At 37.4% G+C, this 25,066-nt stretch overlaps 1 protein-coding gene across 3 annotated transcripts in view; it reads right to left on the reverse strand.

Moving 5' to 3' along the window:
- Positions 1-25,066, reverse strand: part of CHM (CHM Rab escort protein) — a 265,730-nt gene that overhangs the window by 10,914 nt on the left and 229,750 nt on the right. For all 3 annotated transcript variants that reach the window (XM_045051291.1, XM_004000686.5, XM_019824049.2), the window contains 2 exons: positions 19,473-19,571; positions 13,575-13,735 (listed from right to left, as the gene is read on the reverse strand). In XM_045051291.1, coding sequence (XP_044907226.1) covers positions 13,575-13,735; positions 19,473-19,571 — 260 coding nt within the window. The remainder of the gene's footprint in view (positions 1-13,574; positions 13,736-19,472; positions 19,572-25,066) is intronic.

The raw sequence follows: 25,066 nt of genomic DNA on the forward strand, positions 1-25,066 counted from the left end.
CCAAACTCCACACCCGAAAAACAAATAATCCAGTGAAGAAATGGGCAGAAAACATGAATAGACACTTCTCTAAAGAAGACATCCAGATGGCCAACAGGCACATGAAAAGATGCTCAATGTCCATTACTCCTCATCAAGGAAATACAAATCAAAACCAGAATCAGATACCACCTCACGCCAGTCAGAGTGGCTAAAATGAACAAATCAGGAGACTATAGATGCTGGAGAGGATGTGGAGAAACAGGAACCCTGTTACACTGTTGGTGGGAATGCAAACTGGTGCAGCCACTCTAGAAAACAGTGTGGGGGCTCCTCAAAAAATTAAAAATAGATGTACCCTATGGCCCAGCAATAGCACTTCTAGGAATTTACCCAAGGGATACAGGAGTGCTGATGCATAGGGGCACTGGTACCCCAATGTTTATAGCAGCTCTTTCAACAATAGCCAAACTATGGAAAGAGCTTAAATGTCCATCAACTGATGAATGGATAAAGAAATTGTGGTTTATATACACAATGGAATACTACTTGGCAATGAGAAAGCATGAAATATGGCCTTTTGTAGCAACATGGATGGAACTGGAGAGTGTGATGCTAACTGAAATAAGTCATACAGAGAAAGACAGATACCATATGTTTTCACTCTTATGTGGATCCTGAGAAACTTAACAGAAGACCATGGGGGAGGGGATGGAAAAAAAAAAAGGCTAGAGAGGGAGGGAGCCAAACCATAAGAGACTCTTAAAAAGTGAGAATAAACTGAGGGTTGATGGGGGGTGGGAGGGAGGGGAGGGTGGGTAGTGGGCATTGAGGAGGTCACCTGTTGGGATGAGTACTCGGTGTTGTATGGAAACCAATTTGACCATAAATTTCAAAAAATTTAAAAAAAATAAAAAAATTTAGAAAAAAGATTATCAAGTGTTAGATAGCTGAGAATTTAAGGACATTCATTCTTCATGTCAGTACAAATTCAATTTCCCTTAATATTCTTTATGTAATTTCCCAATAAAGCCTATTTTTGATAGCTGTACAAATTTAGCATATAATTTTAATGAATCACTTTTAAAATCAAGAAAAATCTTCATTATTTGCTCAAGTATTTGCTTTTCTGGAATAATTGACCTTCCCCCGGGCTTTAAGGAGTATAACACAGTGTTCAAGATCATGGTCTCTGAATAGATAGCCATGTGCAAATGCTGTCTCTGCCACTTAGCAGCAATGCAATTTGGGGGAATGCTTAGTTAACTCCTGAGCCTTGTGTTCCTTGTCTGTAAAATGGCCGAGACTAACTAAGCCTCTACATATGGTAGCTGTTATCACTGTTATTAATAATAACTAAGTTAAAATGTCAAGATTTAAGCTGAGCTTAGTCTGGCAGGCTAAGAGAATAAGAAAGTGAATGTGATCTTAATTAACGACAAATACACACACACGTGAAAGTAAATGTGACAAGAAACACTGCTATTCTATTCTAAACATATCCCTACTTTTATTTAGATGAATACACCTTTTTTTAAACATGAAATTTACTGTCAAGTTGGTTTCCATACAACATCCAGTGCTCCTCCCAACGGGTGCCCTCCTCAATGCCCACTACCCACCCGCCCCTCCCTCCCACCCCCCATCAACCCTCAGTTTATTCTCAGTTTTTAAGAGTCTCTTATGGTTTGGCTCCCTCCCTCTCTAACTTTTTTTTTCTTCCCCTTCCCCATGGTCTTCTGTTAAGTTTCTCAGGATCCACATAAGAGTGAAAACATATGGTATCTGTCTTTCTCTGTATGACCTATTTCACTTAGCATAAAGAATGAACTATTGGGACCTCACGAAGATAAAAAGCTTCTGCACTGCAAAGGACACAATCAACAAAACTAAAAGGCAACCAACAGAATCGGAAAAGATATTTGCAAATGACATATCGAACAAAGGGCTAGTATCCAAAATCTATAAAGAACTCGCCAAACTCCACACCCGAAAAACAAATAATCCAGTGAAGAAATGGGCAGAAAACATGAATAGCTCTTTTGTTTAGATGAATACAGCTCATTGGTAGATCAGGGTCCCTGCGATACTAGGGAGATTGCACTCTATCCTATTGGTAAACAAAGCCATTAAATGGTTTTAAGATATATGCTTGTTTTAAAGGCCACAATGTCTTTCTGAACTGCTTCAATCCTTCTTCCTGACATGCACACAAAGTCATTCATTAGGCCAGAAGTTGACAACTATGGCCCACAGGTGAAATCCAGCCTGTTTTTTTTTTTTTTTGTAAATAAAGTTTTATTGGAACACAGCCACTCTCATTCATTTATCTATTTTCTATAGCTGTTTTTGCACTGCAATGGCAGGGTTGAGTAGATGCCAAAGGGATGACAGGGGTTGCAAAATCTAAACTATTTACCATCTGGCTATCTACAGTTGGTAGACTCCTGCATTAGGTAATTAAAATTGACATTCCTTGCGAATGGGTGGAAGGACAGTAAATAAAAACTTTTGAGCTTTGACCTGAGATTTGCAAGATGGCGGCTTAGGAGGACGCTGGGCTCACTGCACGTCCTGCTGATCACTTAGATTCCACCTACACCTGCCTAAATAACCCAGAAAACCGCCAGAGGATTAGCAGAACGGAGTTGCCAGAGCCAAGCGCAGACGAGAGGCCCACGGAAGAGGGTAGGAAGGGCAGCGAGGCGGTGCGCGCTCCACAGACTGGCGGGAGGGAGCCGGGGCGGAGGGGCGGCTCGCCGGCCAAGCAGAGCCCCCGAGTCTGGCTTGCAAAAGCGGAGGGGCCTGACGGACTGTGTTCCCACAACAAGCACGACTTAGCGTCTGGGAGGTCATAAGTTAACAGCTCTGCTCAGAAAGCGGGAAGGCGGAGGACAAAGGGAGGGAGAGCTGCTGAGCCCCCGGACAACAGAGCTCAGTTTGGTGGGGAACAAAGGTGCTAGCCAGCGCCATCTCCCCTGCCCATCCCCCAGCCAAAATCCCAAAGGGAACCAGTTCCTGCCAGGGAACTTGCTGGCTCCTCGCAAACACCCAACTCTGTGCTTCTGCAGAGCCAAACCTCCGGCAGCGGATCTGACTCCCTCCCGCTGCCACAGGGCCCCTCCTGAAGTGAATCACCTAAGGAGAAGCGAGCTAAGCCTGCCCCTCCTGCCCCTGTGCACCTTGCCTACCCACCCCAGCTAATACGCCAGATCCCCAGCATCACAAGCCTGGCAGTGTGCAAGTAGCCCAGACGGGCCACGCCACCCCACAGTGAATCCCGCCCCTAGGAGAGGGGAAGAGAAGGCACACACCAGTCTGACTGTGGCCCCAGCGGTGGGCTGGGGGCAGACATCAGGTCTGACTGTGGCCCCGCCCACCAACTCCAGTTATACACCACAGCACAGGGGAACTGCCCTGCAGGTCCTCACCACTCCAGGGACTATCCAAAATGACCAAGCGGAAGAATTCCCCTCAGAAGAATCTCCAGGAAATAACAACAGCTAATGAGCTGATCAAAAAGGATTTAAATAATATAACAGAAAGTGAATTTAGAATAATAGTCATAAAATTAATCGCTGGGCTTGAAAACAGTATACAGGACAGCAGAGAATCTCTTGCTACAGAGATCAAGGGACTAAGGAGCAGTCACGAGGAGCTGAAAAACGCTTTAAACGAAATGCATAACAAAATGGAAACCACCAGAGCTCGGCTTGAAGAGGCAGAGGAGAGAATAGGTGAACTAGAAGATAAAGTTATGGAAAAAGAGGAAGCTGAGAAAAAGAGAGATAAAAAAATCCAGGAGTATGAGGGGAAAATTAGAGAACTAAGTGATACACTAAAAAGAAATAATATACGCATAATTGGTATCCCAGAGGAGGAAGAGAGAAGGAAAGGTGCTGAAGGGGTACTTGAAGAAATAATAGCTGAGAACTTCCCTGAACTGGGGAAGGAAAAAGGCATTAGAATCCAAGAGGCACAGAGAACTCCCTTCAGACGTAACTTGAATCGATCTTCTGCACGACATATCATAGTGAAACTGGCAAAATACAAGGATAAAGAGAAAATTCTGAAAGCAGCAAGGGGTACACGTGCCCTCACATATAAAGGGAGACCTATAAGACTCGTGACTGATCTCTCTTTTGAAACTTGGCAGGCCAGAAAGAATTGGCACGAGATTTTCAGGGTGCTAGACAGAAAAAATATGCAGCCGAGAATCCTTTATCCAGCAAGTCTGTCATTTAGAATAGAAGGAGAGATAAAGGTCTTCCCAAACAAACAAAAACTGAAGGAATTTGTCACCACTAAACCAGCCCTACAAGAGATCCCAAGGGGGACCCTGTGAGACAAAGTCCCAGAGACATCACTACAAGCATAAAACATACAGACATCACAATGACTCTAAACCCGTATCTTTCTATAATAACACTGAATGTAAATGGATTAAATGCGCCAACCAAAAGACATAGGGTATCAGAATGGATAAAAAAACAAGACCCATCTATTTGCTGTCTACAAGAGACTCATTTTAGACCTGAGGACACCTTTAGATTGAGAGTGAGGGGATGGAGAACTATTTGTCATGCTACTGGAAGCCAAAAGAAAGCTGGAGTAGCCATACTTATATCAGATAAACTAGACTTTAAATTAAAGGCTGTAACAAGAGATGAAGAAGGACATTATATAATAGTTACAGGGTCTATCCATCAGGAAGAGCTAACAATTATAAATGTCTATGCGCCGAATACCGGAGCCCCCAAATATATAAAATAATTACTCATAAACATAAGCAACCTTATTGATAAGAATGTGGTAATTGCAGGGGACTTTAACACCCCACTTACAGAATTGGATAGATCATCTAGACACACTGTCAATAAAGAAACAAGGGCCCTGAATGAGACATTGGATCAGATGGACTTGACAGATATATTTAGAACTCTACATCCCAAAGCAACAGAATATACTTTCTTCTCGAGTGCACATGGAACATTCTCCAAGATAGACCATATACTGGGTCACAAAACAGCCCTTCATTGGTTTACAAGAATTGAAATTATACCATGCATACTTTCAGACCACAATGCTATGAAGCTTGAAATCAACCACAGAAAAAAGTCTGGAAAACCTCCAAAAGCATGGAGGTTAAAGAACACCCTACTAACGAATGAGTGGGTCAACCAGGCAATTTGAGAAGAAATTAAAAAATATATGGAAACAAACGAAAATGATAATACAACAATCCAAACGGTTTGGGACGCAGCGAAGGCAGTCCTGAGAGGAAAATACATTGCAATCCAGGCCTATCTCAAGAAACAAGAAAAATCCCAAATACAAAATCTAACAGCACACCTAAAGGAACTAGAAGCAGAACAGCAAAGGCAGCCTAAACCCAGCAGAAGAAGAGAAATAATAAAGATCAGAGCAGAAATAAACAATATAGAATCTAAAAAAACTGTAGAGCAGATCAACGAAACCAAGAGTTGGTTTTTTGAAAAAATAAACAAAATTGACAAACCTCTAGCCAGGCTTCTCAAAAAGAAAAGGGAGATGACCCCAAGAGATAAAATCATGAATGAAAGTGGAATTATTACAACCAATCCCTCAGAGATACGAACAATTATCAGGGAATACTATGAAAAATTATATGCCAACAAATTGGACAACCTGGAAGAAATGGACAAATTCCTAAACACCCACACTCTTCTAAAACTCAATCAGGAGGAAATAGAAAGCTTGAACAGACCCATAACCAGCGAAGAAATGGAACCGGTTATCAAAAATCTCCCAACAAATAAGAGTCCAGGACCAGATGGCTTCCCAGGGGAGTTCTACCAGACGTTTAAAGCAGAGATAATACCTATCCTTCTCAAGCTATTCCAAGAAATAGAAAGGGAAGGAAAACTTCCAGACTCATTCTATGAAGCCAGTATTACTTTGATTCCTCAACCAGACAGAGACCCAGTAAAAAAAGAGAACTACAGGCCAATATCCCTGATGAATATGGATGTAAAAATTCTCAATAAGATACTAGCAAATCGAATTCAATGGCGTATAAAAAGAATTATTCACCATGATCAAGTGGGATTCACTCCTGGGATGCAGGACTAGTTCAACATTCGCAAATCAATCAACGTGATACATCACATTAACAAAAAAAAAGAGAAGAACCATATGATCCTGTCAATCGATGCAGAAAAGGCCTTTGACAAAGTCCAGCACCCTTTCTTAATAAAAACCCTTGAGAAAGTCGGGATAGAAGGAACATACTTAAAGATCATAAAAGCCATTTATGAAAAGCCCACAGCTAACATCATCCTCAACGGGGAAAAACTGAGAGCTTTTTCCCTGAGATCAGGAACACGACAAGGATGCCCACTCTCACCACTGCTGTTTAACATAGTGCTGGAAGTTCTAGCATCAGCAATCAGACAACAAAAGGAAATCAAAGGCATCAAAATTGGCAAAGATGAAGTCAAGCTTTCGCTTTTTGCAGATGACATGATATTATACATGGAAAATCCGATAGACTCCACCAAAAGTCTGCTAGAACTGATACAGGAATTCAGCAAAGTTGCAGGATACAAAATCAATGTACAGAAATCAGTTGCATTCTTATACACTAACAATGAAGCAACAGAAAGACAAATAAAGAAACTGATCCCATTCACAATTGCACCAAGAAGCATAAAATACCTAGGAATAAATCTAACCAAAGATGTAAAGGATTTGTATGCTGAAAACTATAGAAAGCTTATGAAGGCAATTGAAGAAGATTTAAAGAAATGGAAAGACATTCCCTGCTCATGGATTGGAAAAATAAATATTGTCAAAATGTCAATACTACCCAAAGCGATCTACACATTCAATGCAATCCGTATCAAAATTGCACCAGCATTCTTCTCGAAACTAGAACAAGCAATCCTAAAATTCATATGGAACCACAAAAGGCCCCGAATAGCCAAAGGAATTTTGAAGAAGAAGACCAAAGCAGGAAGCATCACAATCCCAGACTTTAGCCTCTACTACAACGCTGTCATCATCAACACAGCATGGTATTGGCACAAAAACAGACACATAGACCAATGGAATAGAATAGAAACCCCAGAACTAGACCCACAAACGTACGGCCAACTCATCTTTGACAAAGCAGGAAAGAACATCCAATGGAAAAAAGACAGTCTCTTTAACAAATGGTGCTGGGAGAACTGGACAGCAACATGCAGAAGGTTGAAACTAGACCACTTTCTCACACCATTCACAAAAATAAACTCAAAATGGATAAAGGACCTGAATGGGAGACAGGAAACCATCAAAACCTTAGAGGAGAAAGCAGGAAAAGACCTCTCTGACCTCAGCCGTAGCAATCTCTTACTCGACACTTCCCCAAAGCAAGGGAATTAAAAGCAAAAGTGAATTACTGGGACCTTATGAAGATAAAAAGCTTCTGCACAGCAAAGGAAACAACCAACAAAACTAAAAGGCACCCAACGGAATGGGAAAAGATATTTGCAAATGACATATCGGACAAAGGGCTAGTATCCAAAATCTATAAAGAACTCACCAAACTCCACACCCGAAAAACAAATAACCCAGTGAAGAAATGGGCAGAAAACATGAATAGACACTTCTCTAAAGAAGACACCCGGATGGCCAACAGGCACATGAAAAGATGTTCAGCGTCGCTCCTTATCAGGGAAATACAAATCAAAACCACACTCAGGTATCACCTCACGCCAGTCAGAGTGGCCAAAATGAACAAATCAGGAGACTCTAGATGCTGGAGAGGATGTGGAGAAACGGGAACCCTCTTGCACTGTTGGTGGGAATGCAAATTGGTGCAGCCGCTCTGGAAAGCAGTGTGGAGGTTCCTCAGAAAATTAAAAATAGTCCTACCCTATGACCCAGCAATAGCACTGCTAGGTATTTATCCAAGGGATACAGGAGTACTGATGCATAGGGCCACTTGTACCCCAATGTTCACAGCAGCACTCTCAACAATAGCCAAATTATGGAAAGAGCCTAAATGTCCATCAACTGATGAATGGATAAAGAAATTGTGGTTTATATACACAATGGAATACTACGTGGCAATGAGAAAAAATGAAATAGGGCCTTTTGTAGCAACGTGGATGGAACTGGAGAGTGTGATGCTAAGGGAAATAAGCCATACAGAGAAAGACAGATACCATATGGTTTCACTCTTATGTGGATCCCAAGAAACTTAACAGGAACCCATGGGGAGGGGAAGGAAAAAAAAAAAAAGAGGTTAGAGTGGGAGAGAGCCAAAGCATAAGAGACTGTTAAAAACTGAGAACAAACTGAGGGTTGATGGGGGTGGGAGGGAGGAGAGGGTGGGTGATGGGTATTGAGGAGGGCACCTTTTGGGATGAGCACTGGGTGTTGTATGGAAACCAATGTGTCAATAAATTTCATATATTAAAAAAACATTAATAAATTAAAAAAATTAAAAAAATAATAGAAAAATCTGAAAGATTAGGTTTACTAACTGACAGAGTTGCTGTTCTTTATTTTGTCAGGTAGGGACAAATGGATGTGTTTCAAACCTTTTATTATGACTCCAGAAGCTTTTAAAATCCAGTCCCACGTGTCATATTCATCAAGAACCTAAGAAAATTGTTTAGCTCATTTTACTGTTAAGTACACAGCTGGCTCAAATTGAAAGTATTTGTCAACGGGTCATTGTGACTTGAAGGGAAGAGAGGACACACTCTGAGAGAAGTTGTCTTGTGGTATCTAGACATTTAATCAAAGTTTTGGATAGTGGGATGAGTATTCTTAATAAATATCCCACTGACAGCAAGTTGGATGTGTTGGCTAAGGACTTGGAAACAGGATTGAAATGGAAAGTGACCTTAACAATTGGGAAAAGCGGGAAGATAGAAAAAGGGTGAAATTCAATAGCTAGGAGAATTGATGGTGAAGAGCAATGTCAATATTCTCCACTGTTTCATTCAGTTTATCAAATGGATGTCAAGGCTGTTGACCCATGGTGGTCTACTGATGATGCTAATTATTATTAAAAGTCACATCCTGAGTTCAGAAAAAAAAAAAAACAACTTTTGAGCTTTGATGTGAAGTTGAAAGAAGAGATGGAGAGAAAAACAGTTTCTTTCTTTCTTGAGTATAGTTCAAGGGTATTATTTTTGGGTATGCCATTTTACTATGACTATTTTGAAATGAAATATTTGAGATGCCTGCTTCATTCCCTACTCCAGGAACTTACCATAATGTTTGCTGGAGACACTTAGTACCTGGAAGTAGGAGGACTGAGGTCAGTCAGAGCTTACATTTCACAATTCAGTTCCTCTAATCGTCTTTTTGTCTTTTATCTCAACCTTGTCTTTCTATAGAACTTCTCTCTCCCCCTCACTTCCTTTCACTCTCTGCATGCAATCAATGACCAAGTCATGACAATCTTCTCTCCTACTTCTTGACTCCATTTTTTCCTTCCCTCTAGCCATAGCCCAGGCATACATTATCTTTCCATTAGACAATAGCAATATCTCAGAACCGGACTGGTCACCTTGCCTTGAGGGTTCCCTCAGGTAATCCATCTCTATGCTGCCTTCAGAAGGGTCTATGGAAATGAAATTCTGTTTATGCCATTTTCTGGCTTAAAACATTTCAATGACTCCACATTTCTAACAAGATAAAAATCCAAGATCCTTGTTATGGCATACAAAACTCTATAGGTCTACTTCTCTGGCCTAATCATTTATTTCATCTCATTTTCACCTTTCAGACCTTTTGCTTCACTAATACCTATCTATGGGTGCTGTCTTAAACACACCATGATGTTTATATCCTGGATTGGTGTAGATGTTGGAATGTTTCAATTATCTTCCATTTGTATGGGGAATTGCTACTCATCTTTTATATCTCTCTATGTAAAGTTCTTTGACTCCTAAATAGAGCTCATGGCTCCTCTGTTTTATTTTTGAACTTTGACATTATTCTATTATTGCATATACTGCACTGCACTGTCATTTGTTTACATGTTCTTCTCCTTAGTAGACAGTGATTCCTCCAGGGATGAGAAGGACTGGGTTTCATTCAACTATTCCTGGTGTGGAATAGAATCCCAATATACATTTTTTAACAAACTGAAAAATTTTAAAAACTGTATATTGTAGAAATGTTGAATATAATAATACTTAATACTACTACTTTACTTCTACTCCAGTTCCTCTGTATCTCTCTCACACCTTGTCTCCCTTTTGTTACCTCCCTATAGGATACATTTTCCCCTGGATCTCAGGCCCTGTGGCTGGATCCCACCCTCTCTTTCCATATATCCTTGTCACATTCTGTCTCCTAGAATCGCCAACCAATCGCAGGCACCACCCTTATTTGTTTTCTACCTGCTGGTGCAACTCTCACCATCAGCCCATCTGCCACTGGCCCTCACTAATGCCAATTTCCTATGACCAGCCTCCAGCCCTTACAGTCTTTCCTCTAATTGCTGGAACCTCTTAGGGTCAACTGCCATGTTCTGGAAGGTGTATCTAATGCTTCTTGGTCTGCTGCATTTTATTTGCTAACTAAGCCTCGATTGTGAGAGTTGTCATAAAGAGGCTAATTCATAGTGAATTGTTAGCTTTTAAATTCTTCTTGCCCTTTTTAAGCCAATAGTTAGCTTAAAGGGTAGTTTCAGGTGGCTAAAGACATTAAAAAGGCATTATGTGATGACTTGGCTTCTTTATACTGGGAAGTATAGAAAGGACACATTGAGTTATTGAAGACATTCCTATGTTTATTTAACACACATCTACACAAAACATAAAAAAATGTCAATCTAGCAGTTTAATGTATTTAGAATAATGTATCCACATTAACAAGATGAAAGTAGCACAGCACACTAGATGAATGTACAAGCACTGGGGTCCAACAGACTTGAGTTTAAGTTTTGGCTCAAATTAACCAGCTATGTGATCTTTGGACAAGTTATTTAGCCCCTGTTGGGTCTTAGTTTCCTCATCTGTAAAATGGCATGTTACAGATACTCATATGATTGTGAGGACCAAATGAAATAATATATATATAATGGTACACAGAAAATGCTCAATGAATGGTGGCTTTACAAAATGTGACACCTAAAATCGCCCTCTCCCTCAATGGCATGAGAAAGTGAGGGATAATGCAATATGTGAGCAACTTGATAGGCCATATGATCTATAAAACTATAAACTTCAACTTACAAATTCTGTACCAAAAGTCATAAACAAATTGCTAATATGCCATAAAGACAACATTCTAAATGGTTGTTTTAGGCTGCCCACATCAGCTAATTTAAACCATTTTACACTTGAAATATAATACAAAGTATACAGTACTATATAATTATTGTTGTTCTCATGGTAGTGGCACTTCCTAGGGGATGGGGGTTCCTGAAGGAGGAGAGCTATCAATGATCTTGGGAGTAGAGTACAATAGACCAGTCTGCTCATCAGTATGTGTGGATAAATGAGATACTACTTGTATTAAGAAAAGAGATATCATATGTCATTTTCAGAAAAAAAAACCTGAAGTAACAAACTATAAGAAAAACCAGATTCTTTCTTTCACATAAAGAATCACAATTATCACTTGGGCTAGCATCATTGTGGTGATAATAGAGAATGTCTTGGTGTGCTCTTGCACACTTTAACTTGTATTAAACAGAGATCACTTTATATTTTTAGTATGTTTCCAAATCATAAATAGTTCCATATGAACACAAGGGAGATAAGACTATGCTATTCAACATCTATACATTTACAAATAAGAAAAGCAGATGCAAACTTGCTAACAGGTAAAATAAAGCATTTTACTTGTAAAAAAGGGAATCTGCCGGTGCTTATGTTTGCTATATAGCCTAAAGCCTTAGGTGATATTCTAAGAGCTTTTATAGATAATTTAGAAAACAAAAGTAATCAATTAGTGAGTGGTTAAACATATGATGAAATACTGGAATTAGAAAAGTTTATCTGAACACACTAGCTATTTATAAATATTATTACTGATGCCCTTTAAAGTAGGTATTATTTCTCCCCAAAGTGATGTGAGGTTAAAGCTATATAACAATTAAAACTATTCATATTTAATAGCATATAATTAGTACCAGAAGTAGCATTATTATTGTTTTTTATTATAACATTGAAGTGTATCTTCTGAGGAAGCAAGTTACTTCATAACAAAATTATTCTTTAATTATAATCTTTTAGCTGATAGTTCAGATCACATTAGCACTGGTATAATAAGCCCTTATGTAAAATGCCTTCCATTTTGGCTAAAAAAACATTAAAGTTCACTCAGTAATAAAAATGACCTAAGCTATCTGGCTGAAAACATGTTGGCAATTTCTGCTCAGAAAAAATTGGAACATCAAAGCAAAAATGCCTTGGTCATTTTAGGCCATAAATGCAGAACTGGAACCATCTTGGATTCCTATTAAACTAATAGAATGAATGATAGAGAACTTCCCACTTTTGATATCACTGGCTGAATAGGAATATCCAGGATCACCATTTGACTCTGAAGATGAGAAACAAAGAATGTGGCAAAAACTACAGATGCATGGGGTCATGGCCTTGCCATTGTGACTAAAAATTAAAGGGACAATGAAGCCATTTGCTCCTACGAGATCCCTGCCACTAGTAGGATTGAAACTTCTATCTGTGGTCTTAAAACAATGTTAAATTATCCATTTATTGATTCAATAGATATGCCAACTATATCTGTGAAAAGTTTAGACTTGTGCCTCAAAAAATATATTTTCTGTTCTTTTCCTGTCAAGTGCAGAGAATTACATTTATATATAAAATGTATATATATATATATATATATATATATATATATATGCGCAAAGATCTATATGCACATAGATCTTCATCTGAATGGAATCATAGTTCATTTTTCTTTTCTCAGCCTGCGCTATACCAGTTCATAGCCTTGCCCAGAAGTGCTGTCACAAAATTCCACCTTGATTTAGCATATTCCTCAGCAGCTATGACAGTAGCTTTTGGAACACCAGCTTGTGTCAAAACATTAAAGGAATCATGTTAACTGTGAGAAACTAAGTTACATGATCTTTTCCAAAATTAAAAAAAATGGGTTAAGACCATTTAAAAATTACATTTTGTATGCAATTACTTACTGACTTAGTTATACTCCTTTTGAAATGACTCAGAAGTTAATAAAGAAAAACGGTTCATGTATTTCAAAATAATAAGAGGCCAACAGTTTAAATTAGAAGCAAAGTTTCTTTGGAAAACTGGCATTATAAATTCATTTTTCAGAATCTGTATTTCTAACATCTTCCATCCATATTCCCACAATGGAACTCCTAAATTCTTTCTTGCAATTCATTATTGTAGTCAAGAATGTGAAAATATTGGATACTATATTTCAAGTATATTTAAAGAAACTTTGTCATTCATAGGAAAAAGTTTAGGGGCAAATTACAGAGGTAGTATTAAATGACAGAGATGCTTTTATAGTCTTTTTTCCCACATCCCAGAGGAAAAAAACAACTTACTGTCCCTACCACACCAAGTTTTTAACACAAAACTGAGAAACACCAACAGCCTTACCTGTTTGACCGCATTATCATTTCCTAAACCACAGTCTGGGCCAGAGCAGACATAAATGTTGGATGGTAAATCATTATAAGAGTTCCTGCTGACATCTGAAGAATCTCTCATATTGAAGTAAAGAGCCCACAAAAGTCTTGGTTTCTCATCTTCTTCATTTTCTAAATGTAGACATAAATTTTAGTCACATCTAAAGCACAATAAGCCTGTCATTTAATACAGTGTAGCCAATTACTAACAAAGCCATGACTGTATAGTGTAGTAAATCAGAGCTCTGTATGTAAAAAAAATAGTAAATCTGTATCCACATACTCTAATACATGTGTATATTTCAAGCAATGATGGCTTTTCAACCTCAAATAAGATTACTAGTATGTTACTTAGATATAACACCAACTGTATTCTCTTCAATTTCTATTATTTCTTCTCAGCAGTATCATAGTGCTTCTGATCACATTCATCCTTAAATTATGTCAATGAAGAAGATAACATATTTTTTTATGTTTCTCATAAACAAACCAACTTGAAAATTATATACAGTAAATCAATGATATATACAGGATTATGAGATATCCAGAAGAGACAAGTCTATAAAGACAGAAAGTAGATTAGTGGTTACTTAGGGCTGGGGGAATTCGAATAAGTGAGGGATTACTGCTAATGGGTGTGAGGTTCTATTTTAGGTGATGGAAATATTCTGAAATTGTGGTGATGTGTGAACAATTTGATGATGAACATATTAAACACCATTGAATTTTACACTTTACGTGTGTGAACTGTATAGTATGAAGATTATATCTCAATAAATTCATAATTATATCTTAATAAAGCCACTATTAAAAAATAGTGTATATGGGATTAAAACATTGATATCCTAAAACACTGATGCTTTGTCCTACTGGATTATAAAAGCAATGGCAACTGGCAAAAAATAAAAATAAGGTTGCGAGTGCTTGCTTCAGCAGCATATATATTAAATTGGAACAAAGATAAAGATGTGAGACTTCAAGTTGTTTTTAGCACACATTCTCTCATTTAACAGCAAGCATCTATTATGTGTGTTAGGCATTAGGCTAGCAGCTAGAAATACACAGGTAAAGTAGACTTAGTCCTTAGGCTTCTGATTTTTTATATTCCCTAATACAGAGCCTAGCACATAACAGACACTCAATGAACAATTGTTAAATTGATTTTAATCCTGCTTTCAGGTATAATCAAAATACGATGTGCTTATTAAAAGGTTCAACCTTAGGTGTATATAAAGATTACCCAAGACCATGGGGCACCTTGTGAATCATAAAGAAAATATTAAAGGTATAACTAGTTAATTACCTCTTATTGTTAAACTGGAAATCAATGTAGAGAAATTCACAGCTAATTGTAGTATTCAGTTAACAAGAATATCCAATTCCCCAATTCAGGATAAACAGGATTTTGTTATATTTAATTTAAAATATCTCTACTACAGGGGCGCCTGGGTGGCTCAGTTGGTTGAGCGGCCGACTTCGGCTCAGGTCATGATCTCAGTTTGTGAGTTCAAGCCCTGCAGTGGGCTCTGTGCTGACAGCTTGGAGCCTGGAGCCTGCTTCAGATACTGTGTCTCCTTCTCTCTCTGCCCATCCCCTGTTTGTGCTATCTCTGTCTCTCAAAAATAAATAGATAAATGTAAAAAAAATTAAAATACCTCTACTACAAAAATACCAGTTATAAGGGGTGCCTGAGTGGCTCAGTCAGTTGAGCATCTGACTTCAGCTCAGGTCATGATCTCATGGTTTGTGGGTTCACGCCCCATGTCAGGCTCTGTGCTGACAGCTCAGAGCCTGGAGCCTGCTTCGGATTCTGTGCCTCCCTCTCTCTGCCCCTCCCCCACTCACACTGTGTCTCTCTCTCAAAAATGAATAAATGTTAAAAAAATTTAAAAAATACTATGTTATTTTTCTAGTTCATTTTGAATAATCCATTATTATTAGTGTGATAGGATGAAGAAACTTTGAATGGAAGAAGTGATCCTTTACAATGCCCCTTCCTAATGCTAAGATCTATGAGTCAAAGGTATCGCTAACTTCATGTAAACATATGATAGGTGGTGAAACCTATTTACTGACAAAATAAAGGAATATAAGGAATTCATATTTCACAGCTAAAACCATATGGCTCTTAATAAATTTATTGGTTAAGTTTAGTTTCACTAAATCTTACAGGAAGATAATTAAACGTACTGCCCGTGATCTGTGACACCAGACTCCATGAGCATTGCAGAAAAGTGGGCTAAAGTCTGGAATTCCTTTAATATTGCCTAGTCCATTTCTAAGCATAAAGAGAATTTATCTTGTATTCTGTGAAAGTTCCAGCTCAAAGGAGGGCTTTCACCCAATAGAAGCTGGGAAAAATGAATACTCCAATAGATTATAGAAAAAAAATTCACAGGGATTGAAGCACTGAGAAGGAACCATGAAGAAGATGAAAAGTTGACATAGGCTGAAGATAAATGCTCTAGATAGAAGGGAGTTATCAGGCTTTGACCTTAAAACCCTCAAAAAGACATATAATTGCTTCATCTTTCTTTGAGGTCAGCTAGAAGGCAGAGAGATAGCTGGAAAAATAACATGCAGCTGTGAAGTACACAGTTGTCAAAAATAAATAGTAAAGCTGCTGAGGTTTGCCTGAGAATATATCACCTAACCAGGAGTAGAACTGGTTTTCTGTAATATCTCATTTCATCAATTAGATAGTGTAAAGGACTAAACATGTAGTAGGTAATTTAGAATAAGACCTTGGGCAAATTAAACTGGGTTAAGTACAGAACAAAGTAGACAGAAAAAAAAATCAACAATGGCATACCAAATAAAGGCAATACATGACCTATAGGTACATGCCATATTTAGGAAGAGACTATTTTAGTAACATAGCAGACTAGCATAAGGCCAAAAGACTGGGAGACTGTTACAGCTGTGATCTGGTCTGGACACAACAAATACAAAAAGGAATTAAGACAAGGTATTTGATTTCTGAGTCCAACAATTACTTAATATCTTTATCAGCCATGGGCCTCAAAATAACACTGTGAGGGGAATTTTACTTTTTTGAGGTAGGAAATGAATGAGATGGGATGAGATAATTCCACATGCCATATACAATCAAATGAAAAACAGAAAGAACATGGGGCAGCAATGATACTACATTGTACACATTTCAAGATATAGTACTAATGAAATTCTTGCTTCAATTCATGAAGAAATCTCAATTTCCTGAGTAAAATAAGAAAACATTTAGGATAGTTATACTACTGCTCACTCAGTGCTTTGAAGAATATTCTGGAGTCTGGAAGAATTAATCCAGATGGGTATGAATGGTGAGTGATCACCTAATTTCCTCACGTGTACAATCAGGTTCATTAAGCATAAAACATCTGAAATTTCTTTGGACTTGGAAGGAGGGAAGGGTTTAGAGATCTTTGATGTTCTCTTTTTAATTTTTTTAATGTTTATTTATTTTTGAGAGACAGAGTGCAAGTGGGGGGGGGGCAAAGAGGGGGAGACACAGAATCGAAGCAGGCTCCAGGCTCTGAGCTGTCAGCACAGAGCCCTATGTGGGGCTTGAACTCATGAACTGGTAAATCATGGCCTGAGCCGAAATGAGATGCTTAACTGACTGAGCCACCCAGGTGCCCTGAGATCTTTAATGTTATTAAAGGAGCCTGGGAGGTTAGGGCTCTTGGAAGTATTGGTACAACTGTTTCTTAAGACAGAACATATGTCAAGAGCTCCAGGTGATATCTTAAATGTAAAAAGTAAGAGAAGGAAAGAGGGAATACCATTCACAACCCTACTGGAATTTTTCAGATACACCAGCAAAGAAGTTCTATATCTGAGAAGAGAACATTATCTTTTACAATAAATAAACTTCCTTGCAGGGTAACTAGGCTGACTTTCAGAAAGATTTATGAAGTATAGCACTAAATAGAAAGTAGAACTCAAATAAAAAGAAAAAATTAGCTCAAGTAATATTATTCCTTTGGCACACATTTTAAAACAAAATAATTACAATGCTCCAAAGTATAAAGCTTCATATCACCATCAAGTAATTAAAACTTAATAATAATGGTCATTAATCTGTGAAAATAGGTGCTTTTGCTGTAAAGAAGAACGTGCTTTTAATGTACTAAAAGTTGATATTGCTCATAAAGTTTCTTCTCATTTAGGCAGGAAAATGAATTGAGTTCTCTTCTCCAGGTGACTTTGCCTCTTTGACCTGCCATGGCCCAGTGCTCACTTTATCTGGTGATTCATTTTCAATAACTCCAACAGTATTTGTTCTGACATTTTAATTAAAATATGACCACTACCTCATCCTGATGATAAAAAGGGCTATGTGTCAGTGAAAACTAGCTTTTCAGTGCCTCAGTGCACCTGAGGACTCCTCTGAGCATATAGTTCTTTCTAAAGAATTTCAGTCAGGTTCTAAACAATACATCATTTCAAAATGGGATCACTTTAACCATTAAGATTAATGTTTAAAAATCTAAAATGGCTAGAGAGTGCTAAGTAATGAATGTGTAATTTGCCCAGCTTGTTGTTTTTAAAAGAAAATTAAATGCATTTTAAAAAGTGAGAAGCAATGATACAAGATTCAAATTTAGTGTATTATTTGAGACTACCACACAATGAAATTAAAACAAAAAATTATGAAAAATTTCAGAAAGAGGGAAGAAATTCAGAGTTTTTAATAAGCAAAGTAATTAAAGCCAAGGATTAGTCCATGATTCCATATTAGGTTTAGAAATATCATCATGTATCATAAGTTTGCAATCAAATTTTTAACAATAATGAAAACATTTATGAGACTTTCCAGTATATAAAATGTAAATATGAAACAAACTAAATTCCAAACTAAAGTGAAATAAAGTTTCAGATTTCAGGATTTTATTCAGGCAGCTAAAAAAGAAATTAATTATACTGATATTAGTTCCTGAAAATGGAGTTTACTGATGTAAATATAAATGCCCCTCTATGTACTATCTCTGCATTAAGAAAACAAGTAAGACACATAGATGAACGTAAAGAAAATACAACAGGTGGGAGTAAATAAATGGTTGCCTGAACAAACATAAAATCCAAAGGAAATAAAGATATATGACTCAGCAAGGAAACTGGTCATGATTCAAGTAGACATGCAAATCCTATATAATAAAAATCACCCTCACTTCATATAAATGAATAATATCCATCAGACTACTTTTTGATCATTTACATACAAAATACAGCAAAATTTGCTCCATTCATAGCTATAAGAGCTACCCTATGAGGAGAAAAGTTAAAAAATTTGTGGTTGAAAAACATTTTCCACCATGAATAAATAGCATAGTGGCATATATATTTTGAGAGTTAAATATTTATCGCATCAGTAGCAAGCTACACATTAAAAGACAATTATTAGGAAGGATTTCTACATTTGTCAATTAATATTTTAATATTATATTAGCTTTTTAAAAATGATAACTTTTTCTGATAAAGGAATATATACTCTTAGGTGTAATATCTATAAAATTAAGAAAATTAAAAGGAAAAAAATAAAAGTTGTCCATAATTCCGTCGAAACTGAGAGATTTACAGGCAGTCTTTTTTTCTATGCATGTGAGTATGTACACATATAAATGTGTATTTTTGCACATAATTATACATGTTGTGTGTGAAACGTGTATTTTTCCTTTACCATTATAGAGTGGAATATTTTCCCAGTTTTAGGGAGAGAATGTTTGTTCATGCTACTACAATATGTAAGGACTGTTGCTGAATACATCATATTTCAGTCCAGGTTGCAGAAACCTTCATGAGATATCTAAGAGGGTAAAGTGGTTACGTTACCTTTCTATCATAAATCGTTGATTATTACTCTTACCTATCTCCGTTTCGGTATATGGAGTAAACAATTTCTGCACAACTGGTTCTAAATCTTCTCTTGCTGTTTTAGAAGATGTACAAGTCAAATGAACCAAATCTGTTTTTAAAAAAAAAATAATATTTTGAGTTCCTGCCTACACACATTTCACTGTGTAATACTCATTTTCAAAGCACTAAGCTGGTGCCACAGGAAATGGAGAGCTGAGCAAGTCATGCCTCCTGCCTTTAAGGAGTTTATAATCTAGTGATGGGAAATATGTAACATAACAATATGCTATATGTGTTAATACCTAATAATGTGGTAACTAATAACTAAGAGCACACTAAGACCCAAGAAGAAGTAACAGTTGATGGTCCAGTTTGTAAAACTAGCAGAGTAGAAAAGCCTAGGAAACCATTTATTCATAGAAAGAGCTTAACTTATCCTTATAACATTCCCAAAGAAGCTGGATAAAGGATTGCTAAGCAAAATAACTATGTAAATAAGACTGAAAATGGAGTATTTATTTACTTACAGAACACAGTTCATATTTTTCGACAGAAAAATTCATTTATACAAACTTTACTGATAAGTTCACATATCATCTATTCATTATAGGGTTCTCTAAGAAACCTTTTGGGGGAACACTATTGACTTAGAGTGATACATATAGCTGAAAGTCCATAAAATGGCACAAGTTAAAGCAGTATATAGTATTTTCAGAAATTCCAAATCACTTTACTTTTGCATTTACAGATTCATGGGGCCTGGGCCTCAGAGAAAGTTTGCATTAGAGAATATCATGCACAAAAAAGGCCCTTCATAGAAGTAAAGCACTGTAGCCTAATACATTTAGAATCGCTAAAGGCCAACAACAAACATAAAGGAGGGATAAAAAGTTCTGTATACTGAAAGAAAGGACTAAGGGGATCCCTAAATGGAAGAAATTCTTATGGTCAAGGAAAGAGCTTGGGACAGGATAGAATAGCAGGAAGACTATATTAGATAATGGTATAAGTACTAAGAAATTTTTTCCCCTAAAACACCATAGACAAATACACCCACTTCTTTTCTGAAAGTTTAGACTAGTAGACTTTTTTTTTTAAACCCCAGGAAGACAGTTCAAAGCTCATCATTGAAGTCAACATCAAAAGTGGGTTCTCATGATTAAAATTCATTCCACATTCAACTATTAAAAAATATATCTAAGCATAAATTGAGGACTCTTAATAACCATGTGAGGTAAAATCCAATGTTTTTTTTTTTTTTTTAGGTCCACCAAAAAAAGTGATATTCTAAGGTTTCTGTTTTATGTAGGTAATGTTTTTACATGACTGTAACAATGGTTCCCATTAATTCTGGGGTATTCCAGGATGTATGGTACTAATAATATCAAAAGGTATAATAATCTTTACAACAAAATTATTCCTAATTAACTAAAATTTTTCAAATGCCATATAACTTTGGTGGGAAGGGAATTTAAACTCCCTACGTAATTACTGAATTAAATGGGGTGTAGAACTACAAAGGTAGAAATCCATGATAAAACTCAAGAGAAACTGTCCTGTCTCATAAAATACCAATATCCAGGCCAAAGTTCTCAATTTTCCAGTTCTTTCCTATTCAATAAATGTGTACTAGGGAGAAAGCAGATGAACATAAATATAAACAAAAAATATATTTGAATATCTTAATGGTAAACTACTGGTTCTGTTAAACAGGATATCTAAAGGAAATATATACTGGAATAATTACATCCTTACATTTCCTAACAATTATCAGAGTTCAGGAAGTGCTAGCAAAAATTTCTAATAGTCAAGTCAGATTATCATCTTGCACTTAATGAGTTTTATAGCAATTCTTAGAAATACTAAAGACATTATGACCTGGGTTATAATATCTGAAATTGATTCTGATTAGATGCTAATTATTAACTGAGCTACAAATTTAAGGTATAAACAATGATTTCTTTCTCCCTACAACTTCCTACTTTTTGTTATCTACATTACTTCCTTGTATAGGTTACTCTGAATTTACTGTGCCTTTTCAAATCTGAGAGATTGTTGGTTGTGTTTTTTAAAATACAGATTATTTTCAAAAATGGTTTATTAATCTTCATAACTTTCATAAGTCCTTTGCAAGGACAAGTTTGAGAGCCAGCTTTTCTTTTCTGTATCTGTCAAATTTAGCTTTCACTTACACGGGTATTCAACAAATACTTGTGGCAAAAGATAATTTGCTTCCCTGTCATAGGCAGACTAAGTATTCATAGGCTTAAATAGACATATATGTGCATAAAAATGTATGTAGACATATACATGCATCGGGAAAATTTTTACTAGTTTATTACATAAAATGGAGGAAATTATCTGATCAACCAGGATAGACAAAAGGAAAGTATCAATAGATAATCCTCCAATTATTTAAATATGCCTGATAAATGCTTTTAGACATATCTATAATATTCTCAATAGAAGTCAAGATTATCTAGAATTGACTATACAGCTAAACTGCATAAGTCAGACACTATTCTATGCATGTTAGAAATATTATTTCATTTTACCTGTGCAACAGCCAACTGTTATCCTCATTTTACAGGTGAGAAAACAGGAATAGTGAAGTTAAGCAGATTTCCTAAAGTCATGTCATTAGTAAAAGAAACAGCTGGGACTCAGAGATGGAATTCAAGCCCATGTGGTATGCCTCTAGAGTGCCCACTCTTAGTCCCTAAATGATGGTGGGTAATTGTAATAATTTCCTGTAGAAGGCACAATCACTTAAAGTAGCAGTCTTCTAACTAGAGTGTGTACAAAAATACAAGAGACCTTTTCACAAGTTACAATAATTCTAAGGAACTCAACATTCAGTTGCTCAACCCTGCTTCCTTCCACTTTTATTAAGCAATGCATTTCAATAAATTTATTTTGTGTTTAATAATTCCTTATCAAAATTGTAATATATGTATGATAGTTTAATTTTACACAAATAATATTAATTACTCAATCCAGAAGATATTTAAAAAATACTTAGAACCTTATTGTCCTAGGAAATTTTTTAAAAAAAATTTACTTCCATTTATTTTTTTAAATGACACCATGCTTTCAGTTCTCTAAAACTGAAATCAGAACAATGATGTCTCTTATAATAAGCTGCTGCCCTTTAGTAAGCTTTGGTTTTCGTTCTGAAACACAAAACAACTGGGATTTCTATTCAGTTTGCATGACAATAATAACAAGCACATTTGAAACTAACAAAGTGACCTAGAACACAACTAGATAACTATCAAAATATTCTGGATATACAAGAAATTGACGTGATTGACAGAACTGCACTACTAGAGGGAGAGAAGAGACCACATCTAGGAAGGTAGGAAGTGCAGACAAATGGATGGCTGGTGCTGTGGAGGGGAGACTCAGTTGTGAAAAAAAAAGGGAGAGAGAGAGGAGTGGACACAGAAACTCACAAGGAGAATACTGCTCCAAGGCCACTGGCTGGGAAAACAAAAGGGGCTGATTTTCATGAGGTTTTGCAAACAGCAGAGCTCAAAGACTGGAGTTTTAGAGGTTAGCAGGCTTGGCTGGGATAGAGCCCTGAAGGCATTGCCCTACTCCTGGAGAAAAGGCAGGCAAACAACCCCAGGGTAGACAGTGCCAGCTGAGGATCACCTACGGCACATGGGGGAGACACTGTTTGCTTATTTTGGGAGTATATCTGTGAGAGGTAACATTCACAGAGACACCTCTCTGGGAACAAAAAGGCCAGTGGATGCCATTTCCCTCCCCTCCCCTTCATCATAGGCACAGAGACACCTGCTGAGAATGGCTAACTCAGATAGTCTCCGTTTAGCCTGCTTGCTCCAAATGCCACTCACCTGAGCTCTAGCACAGAGTGACTGCATTTCTCAGTCAAACCTGCATCCCTCCTAGCATGGCAAGACACTGCGTCAGAAGACCAGCACTGGCCCCTGCCACAGCACTTCCCTAAAGTCTGGGGTTTTAAAAGTCAGTAGACTTGGCTGGGAAAGAGCTTAATGTGCACTGCACTGCTCCAGCCAGGCAAGTGACCCAGAGAGAGACAGCATGAAAATGGCACTCTGAAAAATGACATGGACACACAGGAGGAAATTATTTGCTTTTCTGGGAGTGCTTCCCCGAGAGCAGGAGCACAGAGAACCCTCTCTGGGCACAAAGGAGCTGGCTGGTTTCATTTCCCTTCCCTGTCCCTCAGCATAAGCACAGAAACACTTGCAGTAAACAGCACAGCTCTAACCCTGGCTGCCTAATCTGCTTACAAGTCCCACCCCTCCCCCTGTGTTCTGCTGGTACTAGTTTTCCTGGGAGAGTGTGTCTAAGTCCCAGTGCAATGGGTCCCATGCCCAGAAAACCAGCAGATATCCCTACACATACCACGTCTACTGACCAGAGAGTTCAGCAAGGCTTCAGTTCTGGTGGAAGTAGCATCAGGTGTCATTTAAGAAGAAAACCAGATCACACTCGTTAAAACTCGATACACTATGGCCAAAGTCCAAACATTCCCCACTGCAAGCATGGAGAGCCTCTGCAGATGACTGACTTGAAAGGTATAGCAGTTGAAACACAGCATCAGAGTGAATGCAGCACACACCAGAGACACTCCTTGAAGGGCCAGGCCTTGGACACTATATGACCTCTTCTTCATGAAGCCATTACTCTCAGATGCAGGAAACATAATAGGGTTTTCTAACACACAGAGGACAGAGACAAAATGCTAAGACAGAGGAATTCATCCCCACCAAAAATAACATGAAAAGGTCATAGTCAGGGTTATAATTGAAACAGATATGAGTAAAATACCTGATGAAGACTTTTAAAGCAATAATCATAAGGATATTTTCCAGGCTTGAGAAAAGAATGGAAACTTCAGGGAGGTCATTACCACAGAGATTAAAGAGTTAAAAATCAGTAAGAAGTGAAAAATGCAGTATCTGATACTCAAACAGATTGGATGTAATGACAACAAGGACAGAAGAGGCAACTACATGATAGAATAATGGAAAATAATGAAGCTGAAAAAAAGAAAGAAAGAGGAATTATGGATCATGAGAATAGACTAAGGGAACTCAGTGACTCCATCAAATGTAATAACATTTGTATCATAGGAGTCCAAGAAAAAGAAGAGAGAGAAAAGGGGGCAGAAGGTTTATTTGAGGAAATAATGCTAAAAATTTCCCTAATCTGGGAAGGAAACAGAGATACAAATCCAACAGACACAGAGAACTCCCACTAAAATCAAAAAAAGCAGGTGAACACAAACACATATTGTAGTTAAATTTTCAAAATATGGGGATGAAGAAATCCTAAAAGCAGAAAGGGAAAAGGAATCCCCAACTTAAGAGGAAACAAATAAAGTTAGCAATAGACTCTCCACAGAAACTTGTTAGGTCATAAGGGAGTGGCATGACATATTCAACATACTGAACGGGAAAAATAGGGAGCCAAGAATACTCTATCCAGCAAGACTATGATTCACAGTAGAAGGAAAGAAAAGGAGTTTACCAGACAAATAAGAACTAAAGTGCTGGCCACTAAACCAACACTATAAAAAATATTGAAGGGGACTCTTTGAGTGGAAAG

Source organism: Felis catus, chromosome X (assembly GCF_018350175.1).
Source record: "Felis catus isolate Fca126 chromosome X, F.catus_Fca126_mat1.0, whole genome shotgun sequence".
Lineage (NCBI taxonomy): Eukaryota > Metazoa > Chordata > Mammalia > Carnivora > Felidae > Felis > Felis catus.